This window comes from Microcebus murinus, chromosome 2 (genome assembly GCF_040939455.1).
Source record: "Microcebus murinus isolate Inina chromosome 2, M.murinus_Inina_mat1.0, whole genome shotgun sequence".
Classification (NCBI taxonomy): domain Eukaryota; kingdom Metazoa; phylum Chordata; class Mammalia; order Primates; family Cheirogaleidae; genus Microcebus; species Microcebus murinus.
In genome coordinates, this window is record NC_134105.1 from 20,155,098 (window position 1) to 20,174,500 (window position 19,403).

General features: G+C 53.7%; 3 protein-coding genes across 7 annotated transcripts in view; 2 read left to right on the forward strand and 1 right to left on the reverse strand.

Annotated features, from left to right (window-relative positions):
* The window catches only part of EPB41 (erythrocyte membrane protein band 4.1), a 204,283-nt gene extending 194,831 nt beyond the window's left edge, over positions 1–9,452 (forward strand). For all 5 annotated transcript variants that reach the window (XM_075995895.1, XM_012750476.3, XM_075995880.1 and 2 more), the window contains 4 exons: positions 678–779; positions 1,924–2,004; positions 5,818–5,922; positions 6,605–9,452. In XM_075995895.1, coding sequence (XP_075852010.1) covers positions 678–779; positions 1,924–2,004; positions 5,818–5,916 — 282 coding nt within the window. In that variant the 3' untranslated portion in view covers positions 5,917–5,922; positions 6,605–9,452. The remainder of the gene's footprint in view (positions 1–677; positions 780–1,923; positions 2,005–5,817; positions 5,923–6,604) is intronic.
* On the reverse strand, positions 8,860–13,173 carry TMEM200B (transmembrane protein 200B). The gene is made up of 2 exons (XM_012750498.3): positions 13,115–13,173; positions 8,860–11,141 (listed from the first exon to the last, which is right to left on the reverse strand). The coding sequence occupies exon 2, from the start codon at positions 11,119–11,121 to the stop codon at positions 10,201–10,203; it is 921 nt and encodes a 306-aa protein (XP_012605952.2). The 5' UTR covers positions 11,122–11,141; positions 13,115–13,173; the 3' UTR covers positions 8,860–10,200.
* On the forward strand, positions 11,070–13,091 carry LOC142862634 (uncharacterized). Its single transcript, XM_075995909.1, has 2 exons — positions 11,070–12,664; positions 12,780–13,091. The coding sequence occupies exons 1-2, from the start codon at positions 11,932–11,934 to the stop codon at positions 12,809–12,811; spliced, it is 765 nt and encodes a 254-aa protein (XP_075852024.1). The 5' UTR covers positions 11,070–11,931; the 3' UTR covers positions 12,812–13,091.
* Positions 13,174–19,403: the final 6,230 nt, after the last annotated feature.

Here is a 19,403-nt window from a genome sequence, read left to right on the forward strand (position 1 = left end):
TTTGCATATTTCCTCCCCCTTTCCCTTAAAAGAACATATTTCTACCTCATTTGCTCCAGTGTCTTTTGTCAACCTTTAAAGAAGATATCCTGAGATTCCTTAGCCCCTTCAACCCCAGTAAGGACCTTATCCAGTTCTTTCTAGAAAATTCTGCCTTTTGATTCAGAGCCTACCCATACCTTAGCAACCAAGAGTTTACACCTTTCCTTTTGTGGGTGGTGTGTAAACGACAGATCATAGAAAGTGCAACTGCTATTTACTAGTTTTGAGTCCTTGAGCTAATCATTCACATTTCTGAGCCTGTGTTTTCTTAACAGGGGTGCTAATAAATCTCTGCCCTTTCATAGGGCTGGTATGAACATCAGTAATGTTTTGAAAGCATTTGTGAACTATAAAATGCTGCACATGTGTGTAGCTATTGTCATTCTTATTGAACCTGTGGCTATACTCCTGCCTCTTTCCGACCTGTCTTTTGTCACTGACCTAATACTAAGGAAACTAGCCATCCAACTTATTTAGAAGGAGCTACGTTTCCAGGATTTATTTATTAAGAGGTCACCATAAGGGAATGAGATTTTTGCATCAGAATGTACAGCTGAAGAGCAACCTGCAGCCTGCAACATTTGCCCACAAGGCTTCCTGAGGGGCATGATGACAAGCTGTGCTTTCTTCTGCAGACTGACGACAGCAATGGGGACTTGGACCCAGGCGTTTTGCTGACAGCTCAGACCATCACATCTGAGACCACAAGCAGCACCACCACAACTCAGATTACCAAGGTAACAGACCAGCTAGAACCTCCTTATGGAATCCAGTGGCATGTTGTGCTTGCTGCCACCTCTCTGCAAGAGGTACCCCAGTCCATAAATAAAGGTTTTCAGCTGCCGTCTCTACTAAACGAAATTAAGCTGAGTCCCAGATGGAAAATCCTTGCTGCTTTCCCCAGCAGTAAACCCAGGGAGAGCCTGAAAGTATCCCTGCCTACCTCATAGTCTCATAAAGTCATGTGTGGTTCTTCTCTCTACACATCTGCCTGTCTCTCTGGCCAGTGAGTCCCCTATCTGGCTGTGACAGTAAATTTAAAAAGTCAGCTTAAGGGTAAGTATTGTGGTTGTTATTATGCAACTATATCTTCCAAGCCAAAAAATCAGAACTCTGGGTCTGACAGAGAATTTTTATGTCATGTCCAGGGTGAGGCCATGGGAACTATAGTTTGGATGCTGAAATAGAATTAGAGTATGGTTTATGGGAAGCACAAGGGATTAAATATCTAATATTGGAACTACCCTCAGAAAATCAGAGGCAATCCATGTTTGCTGTAGCATGAGAGGAAAATCCATTTTTTTGTTATAGGTAAGAAATCTAGGTTCTTGACCAAGCTCTGTCATCAACATACAGATGACTGAAAGCCAGCTACTTAATGTGTCTAGATCTTGGTTTTCCTCTTCTGTAAGGAAGGGAAACCTACCCACCCTCTGGAGATTATTTGAGAATCTTTTGACATCAATAATATGAAAAATGCTTTAAAATACAAGAGCCCAATTTCAAGCTATGTGACATATTTATTCATAGTCTTCTGATTTTTTTGTCCTGAAAATGATCAAATAAAAATATATAGGAGACAAGCAGGGAAACACCTGTTTTGTTTACTTGTTGAATTTTTGTGGTGGTGGGAGGAAGGAAAAAGAGAAAGTAAATAAATAGAGAACTGTGACTTTCTGTTTAACTTTGTAAAGACTTTAACAATCCAAAGGAGTTTTATGTCTAGCCAAGATTTTGGACACGTGGGTAAGAAAGCCGTCCTATTCAGTACCCAGCAGCAAGTTAAAGTTTGGAGTGGAGCTTTCAGAATAATCTTTGCTGTTTTTTTTTTCTTTTTTGTTATATTGCTGATCTCATATGACTGCTACTCTTTGGTTCCAGACTGTAAAAGGTGGGATTTCAGAGACTCGGATTGAGAAGAGAATTGTGATCACAGGAGATGCCAATATTGACCATGACCAGGTGGGAATGCTGAGGAGATTGTGGGTGTAAGAGGGGTCCCTGGACAGGAAGACTGACGGATACAAGAGCTTGCAAAGGATACTTCTGCCATCTTCATCTCCAGAACACCTCTTCGGCCACTCCAGCTCTTACTTGAGAGAAGGACAAAGGGAATGGAAATACTGAGGCCTGTGGGTTGGGGGCCCAGACTGAGGAAGCCAGAAAGTGTAATGGAAAGAACATGGGCATTGGATTCACTTGAGTTCAAATGCTGAGTCTTACTATTATTCTAGCTCTTAACTCTGTGGGCCTCCATTTCCTTACCCATAACAAGGGGATGATAGTGTCTTCCTCTGCATGTTGTTGTGAGGATCAAGTGAGATATAGGGTCTGTGACCTGTGGTACATGGTGGGCCATTTACAACAGTAAATGGAGCTGTTGTTACTGGGGAAGTATAGTGTGCCTAAATGTGTGCTAGATGATATCAAAGTGAAGGGAAGGTGTGATCCCCACTTCAGCAGGCCTTAATAGCTGGGGAGACAACAAGGGGCAGCATATTGTGATGGACAAGTCTAGGAGACTTCAACTTGCTTTATGTCCTAGATCTGTCCCTAACTTGCTGTGTGACCTTGGGCAAATCACTTTACCTCTGATTTTTTTCCTCTCCTAAAAGAGAGTGGGTTGATCTAGATAATTTCTGGGCCCTTCTGAGTGTTAAAATTCTATGTTTTTATGTTAATTAGGTGCTAATTGTGTGCTACAAGCAATTAGCAAATAATAAGGTCAGGATTAATGTTCCCAATTCTCTGCTGGGTGAGGTTAGAACAGTGAAGCTGCAGAGAAGAGGGGGTGGAAGAGACTGTATGCAAATGCTTCTGGAATCATTGACAGGATTGCTAGAGCAATAATTCTGTGGCCTTTATGCTGCTATGCTGAATGTCTTTTAAAAAAGAAAAACTGAGCTGCAGTGCTGTCAGTTAGTTCCCTTGGTATCAGGGTTAAGACTTAACAGCTGAGAATACTGGGTTCAGGGTCCCAGAAACAAGACCGCAAAGCCCAAGTGGGGCTCAAACCTCACAGCCTGTTTGCCAAGTTCAGTGGGTCCTGCTGCATTATGAGCCTGCAGCCACCTGCCCAGTCTGGAATGATCTGAGCCTCTGTTGTGTACTCCATTTGCACTAGATAGCAAAAGCAGTGGCATGGAAGGGGTTTGGTGTTTGGAGTGAGACAGACTTGAGTCAAATCCTGACTCTGCGACTTGCAGGTTGTGTGCCCTTGAGCAACGTATATGACTTCTCTGAACTCCAGTTTTACCATCTGTAAAATAAAGATGGTTACAGGTTTCTTCCTAGGTTGTTGTGACAAAAGGACAAACACACTTGATAGCTCAGAGAGATTCTCCAGTGTCCTTCAGTTTTTCTAGGTACTGAAAGTACATGGAAGGGATAAGATATGGTGAACTCTGCCTGGGGAGAGAGGTACTTTAAGAAGGACTGTGGCCCTGGTGCGGTGCCTCAGGCCTGTAATGCCAACACTCTGGGGGGGCCGAGGCAGAAGGATTCTTTGAGCTCAGGAGTTCAAGACCAACCTGAGCAAGAGTGAGACCCTGTCTCTACTAAAAATAGAAAAAATTAGCCAGATCTGGTGGTGCACACCTATAGTCCCAGCTACTCAGGAGGCTGAGGCAGGAAGATTGCTTGAGCCCGAGAGTTTGAGGTTGCAGTGAGCTAGGATAACGTCACTCCAGCTACTGCACTCTAGCCCAAGCGACAGGGCGAGACTCTGTCTCAAAAAAAAAAAAAAAATACCATGAAGGAGAAGCTGTGTGGTGTAGGCTTTCATAGAGAGTCACCAAGGGGGGGGGTGTAAGGGGGGGGCCTTGAGCTGGGCCTGAAGTATAAGCAGATGGGCTGACAGACAGAATCTGGGAGGATAAACAGGGCCCATAGAGGTGGCAGTTCCAAGAATGCCTTGCATGGAAGCAAGAGAACAGAAGAGGAATTTTCCTTCTTCCCTTGTCCCTCCTAGTGATGTTTCTTTTTATTTATTTATTTATTTATTTCAGCATATTATGGGGGTACAAATGTTAAGGTTATGTATATTGCCCATGACCCCCCTCTCCCCTCGAGTCAGAGCTTCAAGCGTGACCATCTCCCAAACGTTGCACATCTCACTCATTGTGTTTGTATATACCCATCCCCTCCTCCCCTAGTGATGGTTCTTAAGAGCTAGGGTGAGCAGTCAGCTGGTCAGTTCTAGATGGGGTCCTTTTTGCTGGGGGGGCCTATAGGCTCGGAGACTCACAGCCCAAGGGGAGTTGTATCATTGCTTTCCTTTGACTTTCCCTCTGCTCTTTTTAGCTTTTCTGCAATAATCAAAACTCCTCCAGCTGCTCAAACAGGGGCCCTGTCTGAAATTAAAAAAAACAATGTGATAAAGAGGAAAGTCTGCTAGACTTGAGTTAGAAACACTATTGCATGACTTACTAGCTGTGAAATAATAAGCACTTTATTTAACCACTGAACTTCAGTTTCCTTATCTATCAAATGGAAATAATGATACTGTCCTAGTTCATGGAGTTGTAAAGATTAAATAAGTACTGTATGTTGAAATAAAATAAATCATTGACGTTAAAAAAATAAAATTCTTTAAGACATTGAGTTTAACAGCTGCTCACCTTCTAATTACAAAAATGCACCTATGTAATCCTAACTATTCCCACTACTTATTCTTACTCTAGAGTTTGTAGAAGGGAAACAATGGTCCACTCAAATGCCTTGCTGCACTTATAGGACTTATAGCAAAAATTCTTAAGAACTTTTTAAGGTGAGGTGGCATAAGGGAATAAATGAGCTACTAATGAATAAGGAAAGGCATGATTAGAAGTAATAACAAAGTCTGAATCAAGGAAATATCAAAGGTTATCTTGTATTTGATATTTATGTTTTAATAAATTATAATCAAAATACTAAAAAAAAATAATAATAATAAGTACTGTGCTTAGGCTAGCACATGGCATGTGATAGGACTTCCCCCTCTTCCTTCCTTTCTTTTACTTTAGCCAAAGACATCCCCTCCTTTTTGTAGCATGCTTCTTTTTTTTTTTTTTTTTTTTTTTTTTTTGAGACAGAGTCTTGCTTTGTTGCCCAGGCTAGAGTGAGTGCCGTGGCGTCAGCCTAGCTCACAGCAACCTCAAACTCCTGGGCTCAAGCGATCCTTCTGTCTCAGCCTCCCAAGTAGCTGGGACTACAGGCATGCGCCACCATGCCTGGCTAATTTTTTATATATATATCAGTTGGCCAATTAATTTCTTTCTATTTATAGTAGAGACGGGGTCTCGCTCAGGCTGGTTTTGAACTCCTGACCTTGAGCAATCCGCCCGCCTTGGCCTCCCAAGAGCTAGGATTACAGGCGTGAGCCACAGCGCCCGGCCTGTAGCATGCTTCTTTACTTTCTTTTCTGTCCTGAACATCCTGGTTACCCTGTGTGGAACACAGATTTTGTTTTGTCCTGTGGATTCACTTCTTGAGTGAATCCTCTCAAACCCACCCAGGTAGGTGCAGCTGTCACCCCTGAAGTCCCTCTCCGATTCCTTGAAGACAGTTCTAACCTTCCCTGTCTCTGTTAGCAGTCAGGGAGCCTGCCTGTATAGCACAGAGTGGGCAAGGTAATTATCTATCAGCTTGGCTTACCCTGAATGCTGCCGTGGTTCTGCAGACAGGACTGGATTTGTCAGGGTATCAGAGAAATGCGATTGATGCCCTATGATCCCTGCCTGCCTTCACCAGCCAGGCTGCTTTTTGCCTGATGGGCTTTGTTTCTGTCTTTTGTAGGTCCTTGTACAAGCCATCAAGGAGGCGAAGGAACAGCACCCAGACATGTCAGTGACCAAGGTGGTCGTCCATCAAGAGACCGAGATTGCTGAGGATTGAGCTCAGGTAGAGGAAGGTATTCCTGCGAGGGGTGAGGATGCCATTATCCCAGCCTGAGAGAGCTCTGGACAGAAGCCCTGGGCACTCCAGGAGCTCATCTCCCCAAAGAGGTGTCCACACCAGGACTGTAGGAAGTAAAATCAGAGGAGAGACTGATGAGGAGATAGATCGTTAAGTATTTGGCTCCACTTAAAGCAGCCAGGTTGTTTGTGTCCCCTTGCCTTTAGCAGTGCCAGCGGTGTTGGGTGAGAGGGGGGATCCCAAACTTGGATAGAAACCCCCATCCACCTCCTGAGTTTCGCACATCTCCTACTGCTCTGCTCTCTGCTGTCACAGGTGTCTCAGCCAGAACCTGAGAGGGCCAGCGGAGGATTAAAAAACAAGAGCAGGGCCAGGCTGTCTGGAGATGAGTGGGTTGGGAAGGGAGGGGGGAATGGATGAAGTTTGGGGGCCAGACTAGAGAGTTGGAGGCAGGGAAGCTGCTTTTTGGGAGCCAGGGAGCCAGATAAATTCATGCCTAAAAGTAGTTTACAAATGAATTGAAGAAGCCACCAATCACCAGGTAGGACTGTGTCCTAAAAACCACTCAGGTCCTGACTGTTACTTATGGCCACAAGAACTTTGCAGTGGAACTGGGAAGCTTTCCTCCTTTGCAGGGTTTAAAATTTTGCTTCTTTCTTTCTTCTAGGAACTATCCTACCCCTAACTCTCTGCCCTTCTCCCATCTAAGAGAAACCAGCGAAATGATAAAGAAGCTACTAATCTGCAATAGACTTCAGACTTTCAAGATTATTCTAAACCACCAGAAAATTAATTTCATTTTCTATTTGGAGTTTATACAAAGAGATTCTTCTAGATATCACTGATGCTTTTGAAGACCTTTTTCTATATTGTGATATCAGATATTCTTCAACTTTTCACTTTATGGACTGTTTTAAAAGAGTTTTTGGTTTTTTATAGGGTGGCTTGTGACCCCTTCAGCCTAGCCTCTGCCCATGTATTTCCAAGCCCAATACTGACAGGGTCCACAGAATTCTTCAGGAAACCCTCCAAAGACTCTGTCAGCTGTGTTGGAGGCCAAAGCCAGCACAGTGGAAGGAACTTCCACGCTCCTCCCCTAGTCTTATAGCCTTTGGACGACAGCAGAAACTTTATGAACCAGTTCTTTCTCAGAGCCAATGATGTGACTTTACTAAAATGTCAGGCAGGGTGACTGCCCTGACCCACAGACCCCAGAAAAATATCCCTGTCCCTTTATTAAGGGTGGTTTTGGTAAGGCAGAGACCTCTGCTAAGAATGTAATATTTTTCCTTCCTCTCCTGTTTTTTTTTTTTTTTTTTTCGGAGTTTCTTTGGGTCAAAGACATAAGAAATTGCTTAAGTTATATCTGATACTGTGAATGTTTGACCATTTCTGTGGCCTTCACCTCTCCATCTGCCCTCTTACCTCAGCAGCAGCAGTGGCTCCGCTAAGTGCTCCTCCAGCTCCCATCTCAGGAGAACAAAACTCACGAAAAAGTAGGGACTTTTGGCCAAAAGCTTAATGGAACATTTTTAGTGGTGATTTGCAGAAGGAAATGTAATGAGGTTTTTAAAATAAGGTTTTCTAGTTCTGAGAGTGTGCACTTCACATAGGGAAAAGGTGGTTTACCTCAATCAGATCCTAAGAAGTATTTCCAGGTGACCATCCCTGGGCCTCTTTCATCCCGAATGATAAGGAATGTGGCTCAGAGAGGAGGTTCTGTTCTTTGACCTTTCTTCTTGCAACAGGCACCTGCTGAGGACACCCTTCTGGAGCAAGGGAATTGGCTTCTAGGGCATCCCTCCCCACATGAGTTAGGGTGTCCTCCCCAGGACACCACATGACAAGGGGCACAAGCTCCAGTGCCACTCCCACTCACCATCGAAGGTCTGTCAGGTTTTATAGGCTTGATTTTGTAGTGGGTTTTGGACTTAGTTTCTCTTCTTTTTCATTTCCTTCTTTCTTCTCCTCTTTCTTTTCGTTTTGGTTTTGAAAATGAGAACTGATGTTCCTGGTTCCTTGAAAGGATTTGGGGGCATTTTTATTCAATAGGGCTTCTCTGATGTTCCAGCTTGCTTCCTACAAACAGATCTGCCTCGAGGCTTCTTAGAATCCTAATTCTAGGCTAGAAGTGAATTTCATGAGATAGACAGTGGGTCTGGGACAGCAGTCCCTGGGGGCTCCGGGGCAGTGAGCAAGAAAGAAGTCTAAACCTCTGCTCCTGATATTGGGAGCAGGAGGCAGGCGTCCAAAGTCTCTACTAGATGACTTTTGTTTGGTTTACACAAACTCAGCTGGTTTGAACTGATTTCGGGTGTGTGCATTTTTCTTTTGGTATCCAGGTGACACTGTTACTACCAATAGGAGGGAAGGGAAGAGCACAGGTGAGATGTAGGACAGACAGGGAAAGGAGGTTGTCCTATCTCAGGAACAAACCAGAGCTCCTGGGGCTCCCAAAGCTGAAACCTGTGGAAAGAAGCAGATGGGGGACAGGAAGAGGGCACAGTGCAGCCATTTAAAAACTTGGCATACTGAGTAATCTGCCATCCAGATCAATGTGGCAGCTTTCACAGCACAGGACCATGGGGGGTGGGGGGAGGAGTGCTGAACTTTCCCTCAGCTGTTACCGGCTCACTTGTCTCTCCTTCCTCGTCTCTAACTGGACCAGCCCTGAGCAGCCACGATTTGGACAAGCCCAGCAAGATGGGTGTCCTTCCAGGCCTCTTCCCCTTTCCTCCGTCTCTGGCAACAGAACTTTGGATTTGGCGATTGTTTGGATTTTTTTTCTTTCTGCAGTTGTGTGTGTATGTGAAGAAAACAGACTCTGTCCAGATAGAAATGGTGAAGAGGGAGAGGAGAGTTACATTTCCAGGGTCAGAAACTTGGCAACAATTTTCCTAAAGTGACTCAGACACACCACAGTAACAACTCTCACTGCAGTTTTATTTTCACTTGAGAAATAAAATTTGCTCCAAACCACATGAGGTCTCTGGCACCCACCCACAAAGCAAGACCTGTATCCAAAAGCCGAGGGCTCAGGGAGCCTAACTAACTGCAGGGACCTGGCAGGGCACCTTTGCCTGGCCCCTCCCTGAGGCCCATCACTGTGTTGGGGGAAGCCTACCCGTGGCTGGGGGTGAGGAGACAACAGTCCACCTTGCAAATGGAACCAGAGCTGTGGCCTAACCAGCACCCCTTGATGCTCATGGGAAATCTCTGCCCAGGATCTCAGCCCCAGGCTGGTTGTTTTTACAGATCTCTCAAATGTATTATTTTGGTGACAAAAATGAAGGAACTTTGTAAATTTTTAAAAAAATTATGAATCATATCAAGTAGTTTACATTTCTTGATAAAATAGGAACTATGGCAGCAGAATCAAAGTGGCAAAATCCTTAGATTACATAGGAAATAGGTCTGCTGTTCTGGCCTTTTGTAGGAGAAGTAGCTGTAGTGTTTAGGTATGTGTTTGGTCTTGCTTCTTGTATTGCATTTTTCAATAAACATTAAAAAAAGACTGACTGTGAGGAGTGACCTACTTTTAAATTTCTCTTCCCCTATAAGCAACTTGGGAAAAATTAAACATGGGTGGGGGAGACCTAAACTCAAGCTATTTTCTAAAGTAAGCTAAGCAGAGAGAGAAAGGGGCTTCTCAGACCTCTTTGGGGAGGAGCCAGACCTCACATGAAGGCAGTGGCAGTAGTGTAGCCCTAATGGGATATACACCCCGCATGGCTAAGGGATTGAGGCGGTGGGAGTTAAAGGCTCAGTCCCCATCCTGGATGGCAGTGGACGGTCTCAACTCCACCCCATTGCTCATCTTCCTAGAGGCCCAAACCCTGTCACCAGCGCCACCTTGGAGGGAGCCTGCTCCAACCTACCTCCAAGTATTAGGAGTCCTCGCCCACCATCTGGGGTTTGCCAAGACACCAGGTGCATCTCCCAATCACCCCAGTCTGGACCTCCAAGCCTTCTCAGAGCTAAGGCCACATATGGAAGCTGAAGAAATTCCTGAGGCGGAGTCCTGCTAGTCTCCACTCTCCACATTGAAACAACCCTCTCTCCAGCTCACAGGGCCCTAATGCGGTTGGCATTTCTCTGCCCACATGCAGGTCAGGATGCCTCAGCAGCTGCTGTGGTCAGAACATCCATCCATCCCCGGCCTGGGATGTGACTGAAGCATCTACTTAACATTGGACTCCTGGTCCTCTGGTCCTATTACCATGGTCCATGCTGCAGCCTCATTGCAGGCTGTCTCTCCGCTCCTCAGACCCGGGCCCCCAAGTCCCCTCCTCCCAATTTGGCATACCCCCCCAGACTGAGGCGGTCCAGCCGTGGCCAGCTTCGGTGAGCGCAGTCCCGAGCTGCTGTGCCCCCAAGGAGGAGCTCCCCAAGGCCCAGATCCAGAGACTTGGAATGTTCAATGCAGGAACCAGAAGGCTGCACAGTGATAATCACGTGGCCAGTCTGGGTCCGGGGACCCCAAGGTGGGGGCAGCCCCGGGCCCTTTAGCGGGTAGCTGTTGAACAGGGCAGATAACCCCAAGCGAGGATTAGCAGGCTCTGAATGCAGACTCCGCACTGACGGGACGGGAGAGGTACCCCGACGTGGGGACAGGTCCCAAATTTCTGGCTCTGCGCAGCCTAGAACTCCTGGAGTCCTCGGGCCCGGGCTGGGAAGGAGAGCGCAGTCCCAGCTGGAGCCGTCGGGGGGCCGGAGCGCCTGGGCCCGCAGCACCCCCTGGCGGAGCCGTCGCGTCTCCAAGTCTCGGTTCTCGTACAGCAGCGTGTTGGCGCAGATGAACACAAACAGGCCGACGCCCATGATCACCGGCCCAAGGAGCCGCAGCCGCTCGTGCGGGCCATGGCCCCGGCCCGCGCCGCGCCCCTCGCGTCGCAGCTCGCTCAGGGGGGGTGAGCTGGCATTGGCGGCCCGGGGGCCCGGGGCCCCGGCTCGGTGCGGCCAGTAGCCGGCCACTGCGATGCCCATGCCCACCAATACCACGATCGCCCCCAGCGCGGCGAACGCCCCCGACGGCGAGCGCAGCCGCAGCCGCGCCCGCACCCGCAGAGGCTCGGGCGGGGAGCGCGGGCGCCGGCGGCGGCCCAGCCGGCGACCCAGGCGGGAGACGCGGCCCTCGGGGCTCCTCCGCACCTCCCCGCAGTCTCCGGGGCTCCCAGCCGTCATCTCGCTGTCGTCTGGGCGCTCTGCGGAGAGAAGATGGTTGGCAGGGACTGGACCGACGGACCTAGGTTCGGGGAGCCAGGCTCGGGGCCCAAATCCGGGAGGGAAGCTCGGACCGCCTCGCCCAGGCCGCTTGGAGATCCCTGGCGGCCACCCCCGGATTTTCCCGGGCTGCGAGGCGGGGAGCCTCCAACGCTCGGGTTTTCCGCAGCGGAGCACCGAGCCAGGGACGCGCGGCAGAAGCCGGAGTTGGCCCGGCCTGCTGGCGGAGAGGAGGGAGGGGGGCGCGGGCTGCTCCCTGGCGCATCCCCGGCTGCGGGGCTCCGGCCGCCTGCGCCCGTTGCTACCCCGCGCGGGTCCCGGGCCTCGGGAAGCCTCGCGGGCCCCAGGCAGCGGCGTCTCCTGGGTAAGTACCGCCCGGGCTCGACCCCACCCCCGCACGTGGCGGCACGGCACTGAGGGAGGGGCGCTCGGGCCGCCCTAGTCCGCAGGGGTCGCTCGTGGGCCCCACCTCCCCCCTACTGCGCTTTACATACCGCAGCGTGGGAAGGAAGGAGGGGATGTCACCGACTCCAGCCTCTCCCTGCCCGCCCCCTCCTTCCAGACCTCGGTCAGCACTGAAGCTGCAGCAGGACAGACTTGAGCTAGACTCCGAGAAGACCGCTCTGACCAAGACCAGGCAGTCAGAGGAGAGGAGGCAGCGCCGGACTTTGTCCAGGATTGCTGTCAACTCCGCGCAAAAGAGGCCTCTCCCTCCCCAGCGGCTGGGCGGGAGGCAGGGGGCTGCCGGCCCGGGGCGCAGGGCCTCGCCGGATGGACTCCCCTCCCCGCTCTCCCGTCGGCTGGGGCAAGGCTGTTCCCAGGTTGCGGCGTTTCCGATTCGGGATCCTCCAGATGAATCATCCGCCTTTCCCGCCGCCTGGCCTCCTTTCCGGCCTCCTCCGCCCGAGGCCTCAGTGGCCCGCGTCCCGGCCAGAGCAGCACCGCCCCTGTGCCTCAGGCCGCCCGGGTCCGGGCCACACAGCTGAAGCGCCTCCCGGCTGCTGGTCGCGCGGCCCTGCGGCCCGAGGCCTGGGTCCCGGCCGGGACAGGAGCCGCCGGGCTGCGCGCACGGGGTGGCCCCACGACAGGGAGGCTGTGGGAGGGAGCGCGGCCCCCACCCAGGCGCCCAGCCCGCAGGAGCAGAGGGTAGGACCTCGCGTCCACTGGTGCGCCCTCCGCCCCCGTCTGGTGTCTAAACAGCTGCAGCGCTGGAAGGAGGAGGCCTTGCTACCCTACCCACGCCCCATCTGCACCCCGAAGCTCAAAGCAGGACACCATCCCCGCTCGCTCACACAGGGGCCGGGCCTAGCGAGAACCGCAGCGTCTGCCGCGGCCGAAGCCTGGTTTCACAGAAGGAAACTGCGGCCCAGAGAGGCTGAGGAGCCCGCCGGGGTCACACCGCCGCACGAGGCGGGGACTTCACCAGGGCCGTCGCCAGGCTCCTGCACCCTAGCCCTGGGCACCGGGCACTTCTTGGCACAGCCACAGAGCGTCCTGGAAGGAGGTGAAGTCCGTTCTCCCCTTATCCCTGAGCATGTCCCCAGCCTGAAACAGAAGTGACCACCCGCTTCAAGCCAGAGCTGGCGCCCCGGCCCTAACTCCAGAAATGTCACCCCTAGGCCCCGGCGCGTCCCTGCCTGGAGGGAGATGAAAACACACAGAGCGAAGAGATGGGGACATGCTCAGGGACCCCGGGACTCTGGAGGGTGAGTCCACGATGGGGACCCCACGCAGGCAGAAAGTTGGAGACACAGCCTGACCGTCCCGGGTCGCGGGAAGTTGCTCGGGGCCGAGTCCGCCGTACTCTGGGGCTCTCCCGCCACCGGCCGCGGCCACACTCCGGTCGGGGGGAAAGGGAGGACCGCGCTGCCGCCCCGGGGCCGTGCCGAGGGAGGGGCCAAACAGAAAGTTAGGGAAAGTGGGGAGCAAACCCAGGGATCCTGGCTCGGCTCACCTAGTTCGGCCGGTCCGGGCGCGAGTGCGCGCGCCGCGCCTCCCCGCGCCGCCTGGGTCTCCACGGAACCCGGCCCCGCCCCGGCTCCGCCCCGGCCCCGCCCCCGGGGCCCCGGCACCGTCCGGGTCGCGCAGGGCCCGGCCCCCACGCTGCGAAAAGGCGGCAACTCAGGTCTGAGGGGCGCAGGTGAGCGCTGTGTGCGCGCCTGGTGACTCCGCGCCTCTGGGGACCCGAGTCCTGCCATCCCCACTCCCTCCCGCAGCTTCATCGCTTGCAGAGGCCCGAAGGGCGCCCCCTTCCTCCGTGGGGAGGCTGAGACCCCAGGACCGAGGACCCCGCAGCCCGAGCCTGCAGACTGAGGATGCGGAATCCGCACAGCCGCCTCGCAGAAGCGGCGACCCCACGGCGCTCCCGCGGTCTGAGCCTCACTGCCGTCATCTGCAAAATGGGCTCAGCGCCGCCGCCCCGCCAGATGCTGAGAGGCGCATCCGGCGCCGAGGGCAGAGTCGCGACCCCGCACGCCCTCGGTGGGCGGCAGTCGCGGGCCGGGCGTCCCCGCGCGGAGTGGACGTGGCGGGCCGCCCCGAGACCGGCGCGCCCAGGCCGGCGGGGGAGCCGCGGCCGCCCCGCATAAGGGGAGGGTCCCGAGGGCCGCGGCCCCGCAGGCCGGCCTGACGGGGGCGCGGCCCTCCCGCCCCGCCCGCCCCGCCCGCCCCTGGAGCAGGAATGCGGAGCCGGCGGGCCGGGGGTCGGCTGGCCGCCCAGTTTCCATGATGCGGGGGGCGGGCTCGGAGGCGGAGGGGCGGTGCGGGCGACTTCCAGGTTCCGCGCCCGGGCCCCTCGGGAAGAATTTCCGGCCTGGGATAGATTATAGCCCGCCCCTCCCCCGGCCCGGGGACCCCCCGGCGCGCGGGGCTGGCGGGAGGGGGAGGGGCGGTAATGAGACCCGGCTGTGCGCCGGGGGCGGGTGGGGGACTCCGGGAAGTGGCGGGCCTGGACCACCGCCCCACGCGGGCGGAGCCGGGTCCTGGGGCCACGCAGCCTTCGAGCCGGCGCTCCCGCCCTCTGGCCCTGCAGCGGAGCCTGGGGATGCGACGGTGCCCTCGGGAGCCAGGCGTCCTCGGGAGGGACCCAGCCCATCCCCGGGGGCGGAGCCTCCTCGGGGCACCGTGAGGGCACTGGGGCTCCAGGGCCTCCCTCCCGCCACCCCCGTCGGACTGGCGGCTCCAAGCGCCGACTCCCGACGAGCTGCCCGCGCTCGGCTGAGGCTGCGGCCTCCTCCCTTCCCCGCCCCCACCGACCCCACCTCCGCCTCACCGCTTTCCCTCCCACACCGGGCTCGCTCAGTGCCCCACCCAACGCCTGACCCCCTCCTTCACTGCTCTTCCTGGGGACACCAATTCTGGGATCCAAAGCCTGGACAGTGTCCCTATCCTTGCTGTCACCACCTGCTACTCCTGCCTGCTCTGGGCGTCCCTGAGTCTCCCGGCTTGGCTTTCCTCCATCCCTGGCCCCCTGCCCTCTGGGGGTTGGGGCTCCCGCCTGGGCCAGCAGCTAGTCACCTCCCCAGACCCCTCCGGCATCCCTTATTCCTGCTCCTCCCCTCTCAAGCACAGTGGTCATCTAAACCTCTTTCCTCTCCCCTTCCAACCAGTCCATCAAGTCTTAGGGACCCTGCTCTTTCCCTCCTGAATTAGCCACATTCTCCCTTGCCTGTGGCCACTGTTCTGCCCAGGCCACAAGTCTGGCCCAGCCATCAGCATCTCTTGCCTGGAGCCCACGTGGTCTTGTTGCCTCCTGTCCTCCTAGCTGTCTGCAGACAAGCACCGAGCACCTGTCAACACTGAATCTGAACCTGCTGCTCCCTGCCTAAAACCATCAGCGACTCCCCAGTGTTGTCCAGTTTACTATCTTTTCTTGCCACTACAGACTGGTCCCTAGCCCTGCGAGGGCTCGGTCGGGGCCTGCCGAGTTCCTTGCTTGTCAGGAACACCCCTCCCATGTTCTTTCTGCCTCCTACTCATTCTTCAGACCTCTGGGCCACAGGACACCAGGAGCTTCCCTGTGCACAGGTGAAGTGAAATCGTTGTTTGGGAGTGGAGTCTGTTTCCTCTGTCCCCACTGGTGGTGAGGGCAGGACTGGGTCTGTCTTGCTCAGCCCGGAGCCCTGTGCCTGGCACAGTGCCCCCACTGGCCCTCCCTGTTGGAGGAATGTGTGCAAGGCCGGTGTCTCCCCCGCCCCTGGACCCCTGCCTGTTCTCCGCCCTGGGGCCGGGTCCAGACAGCAGGGGAGAAAGGACTCCGCTCTCCACATCTGCTTCCCATGTGTAAGGGAGGACACTTAGCTCCCAGGTGCGTCTGGAAGGTTAAGTAAGAGTGCACATGCTCAGTGCCTGGCACAAAGTGGGTGCCAGCAAACAGCGTCTCCCTCCTCTGAGCATGGGGTTTCAAGTGCAGAGGGCCGTGTTTGGGGGTATAGAAACCTCCCTGGGCTTGCTTAGGGTGGCAGGGCAGGGAAGGGTCCCCTTTCCCAGATACAACCCTGTTTAATTCTCTTGAGAGCTCTGGGAGGTCAATGTGCCTAGTTTACAGACGTGGCTGGGAAGAGGCAAAGAGACCTGCACACAGAGAAGCCAGATGGTGTCCTCCCCTCTGCGAGAGACCCCCCCAGGCCTGTGTGGTTTGTCCTGTGGACGTGCAGATGTGCGGGTAGCCAGTGGCCTGGCTACTGGGACAGTGATAGCCCCCGGGAGGCCTGGATCCCTCGCCAGTCTGCCCTGGCGTCTGTGTGTCCTGGACTCCTTCACTTCTGAACCAAGAGGGTCCTGGATGAGATGTCCGTCCCCTGGGGACCTGGGTGACGACCATTTCGCCCCCAAACTTTTCTGCAGAGGCAGGGAACGTGACACAGTAACCCTGAGGCCCCTGCCAATGTGAGGCTCCCTGTCCTCTCCAGAAGCTACCCTGGGGAAGGAGTGGCTGTCACCTCCTACATGTCACAGCCCACCCCAGGCCACAGCACAGCAGGGCCTGCAAATTCAACTTCTGTCATCTCGACTTTTGGCACCAGGCCAGCCCTGTCTGAGCTCCCTTGGGTTTCCTGCCTGAGCCGCAGCCCTTGCTTCAGGGTGGCCTGGGAGAGCCCGGAGAGGACACGGCCCAGTGCCAGTGTGGCCTCCACACACTGTGCCCTGCAGCTTCTTCCCAGAGAGGCCACGGCCTCCACTGGGACTGCAGAGCTCGTGTGGTGGTTTGCTGCCCTGTAGTCCCAGCTGCTCCGGAGGCTGAGGCAGGAGGATCGCTTGAGCCCAAGAATTGGAGACTACAGTGTACTATGATCACGCCTGTACTTAGCCACTGCCCTCTAGTCTGGGCAACACAGCGAGATCCTGCCTCTAAAAATACATAAATAAATATAAGGATTCAGAGCCTGGGTTCAGAGGGGAGAGCATGGTCTGGGGCCCGGTTTCCATTACGCTGTTGAGTCATTTGCTGGGTGACTTTGGGCCAGTCTCAGTGCTTCTCAGTGCTCCTGCCTCTGTAACGTGTCCTTCACAGGTGGGATAGTGTGCAGAGTCAATGAGAGGACTGGGAGGTAGAATCCATATCCCAATGCCCCAATTTGTAAGGGCAGAAATCAAAGCCCAGAGAGGGGCAGTGACTTGCCCAAGGCAACCCAGCTAGTGAATGGCAGAGCCATAGGCTTCAAGCCCCACAGTCACAAGGTCCCATCTGGGGCTCAGATCCTTAGAGGGCAATGTTCTTGGCATGTGAACCCCAAATCCATCTCCTATCCCATGAAATCTCTGAGCTGGGTGACTATGGGCTCCTCACTGAATGTCTCTGGGCTACTGGTGAAACCTTATGGAGAATGAGCTCCCCATCGCCACTGCTTTAATTACTTAAGTTTTTGTTTTGAGACTCTGTTGCCCAGCTTAGAGTGCAGCTCACTGCAACCTCAAACTCCTGGGCTCAAGGGATCCTCCTGCCTCAGTCTCCCAAGTAGCTGGGACTACAGGCACACGCCACCACACCCAGCTAATTGTTCTACTTTTTGTAGAGATGGGGTCTCGCTATGTTGCTCAGGCTGGTCTCTAACTGCCGGCCTCCCAAAGTGTTAGGAGTACAGGCGTGAGCCACCGCGCCCAGCCTCCACTGCTTTTTGAAGCCCAGAGAATAGATGGAGGCAGAGCCTGGGTGATGCTAGGAAGGTCAGAGAAATGAGAGCCCCCTGGGGGCCAGGGTGATGCTAGCACCCACCTGGGTCCTTAGGCAGAGGGGTAACAGTAGGAATGTCACCATCTCACTGAGCTGCCCCTGGCTACCAGGCCCTTTACACCCTTTACTTGAGTGTGCCTGCTCTCACCTGTGTCACACGTGCAGAAACTGAGCTTCAGCGAAGTTCAGGCTTGCCAGTGGTCATGTGGCTGGTCAGTAGTCCAGCCAGGGCTGGAAATAGCTTATTGTTGTTGTTTGAGACAGTGTTTCACTCTATTGCCCAGGCTGGAGTACAGCAGAGTCATCATAGTTACGGCAGCTTCAAACTCCTGGGCTCAAGCGATCCTCCTGCCTCAGCCTCCCGAGTAGCTGGGACTACAGGTGTGTGCCATGACGCCTGGCTAATTTTTCTATTTTTTGTAGAGATGGGGTCTTGCTACGTTGCTCAGGCTGGTCTCAAACTCCTGGGCTCAAGTGATCTTCCTGCCTCAGCTACCTAAGTAGCTGGACTACAGGCATGAGCCACTGTGCGCAGGTTTTAACCATGATGTTTGCCTCCCATAGCCCCGTGACTATAGGAAAGTCACCTCATTATGCCTCTGTGTCCTCCTCTACATAATAGGGACAGTGGCAGTGACAACTTCAAAGGGCTGTCACAAGGATCGAACCCCTCAGCCCTGGGATGCAGCAAACACAGAGCACAGGGTGCTGTGGTTTTTCTGGCCTTTAGCTGGTGCGTTTATCCATCAGTTTCCTCACCTATGAAATGTGAGATTGAGGCTGGGTGCAGTGGCTCACATCTGTAATCTCAGCACTTTGGGAGGCCAAGGCAGTAGGATCACTTGAGGCTGGGAGTTCGAGATCGGCTTGAGCAGCATAGCAAGACCCTGTCTCTAAAAAAACTAGAAAAATTAGCTGGGTGTGGTGGCACACACCTGTAGTCCCAGCTACTTGGGAGACTGAAGCAGGAGGATCCCTTGAGCCCAGGAGTTTGAGGTTGTTGTGAGCTAAGATGATGCCACAAACAACAACAACTCCAGCCTGGGCAACAGAGCAAGGCCCCATCTCAAATATATATATTCAGGGGTTAGGATGAACAGACTTGTCCAACCAAAGCTGGGGAAGCAGCAGCTGACTCCTTGGGGAGTCATGTCCAAATGACCTCAGGGCAGTCATTCGCCTCTCCAAGCCTGTTTCCTCATCAGGCTACAAGCCTGTTACCTATCTCAGCGGTCTTACCATCCAGAGCTCACTGGGCCCTGCCCAGAAGCGCCCAATAAAACTTAGCTGCCATTATTGTTATTATTTCTACTTCTATTAGCTCTGATGTTCTACCTCATCTCTGTGACCATTTTCAAATTCTTGAATGCTCCAGTTGGCTCAGCTGGGATTAGGCATCTGTCTCTGATCCCATCAGCTGGGGACTGGTGGGAGGCGACAAGGTCAGGAAGTCCAAAGGAGTAAGGAAGGGCTGGAATCACAGATTCTCCCAGAAGCCTGGGAGGGGAGACAGGTCCCTAGAAATGACTGCCAGCTTTGGGAGGAGGAGGGCCTGGACCTTGGGAGTCGGGTGGTCTCCTGCCCAGGGCTTGGAGCAGGGCTGCTGGCTGGAGGTGTGACTGTGGGCACAACCCGTCTGTCCAGCAAGGGACTGAGGCTAGGGGGTCCCTGTGAAGATCTGCTTCTCTGTCATCCCTGGGAGTGCTCACAGCTGACAGGTCACGGCAGGACCACGGGGTAAGAAAAACTTCAGTTGAGAAAACTGCATAATTTTGAGGTATATCTGCGTGTTTCCCTCCCCCTCACTATAAACTAGGAGGACAGCACTGTTGTGGAGAAAGGAGCGCTTAGAGGGGGGCAGGGCTACAGGCAGCCCACAGTGGCGACATGTGACACCAACAAGAGATCCGTGTTTGCTGCAAACCACTGTGATTCATTTGTCACTGCAGCACAACCCACTGCAAACTAATACACCTGGCAGGAGTGAGAGCTTGTTAAATAGTAATCAGGTGATTGTTTTATTTCAGTCACAGAACAATGGGCCTGGCTTTTTTTTTTTTTTTTTTGAGAC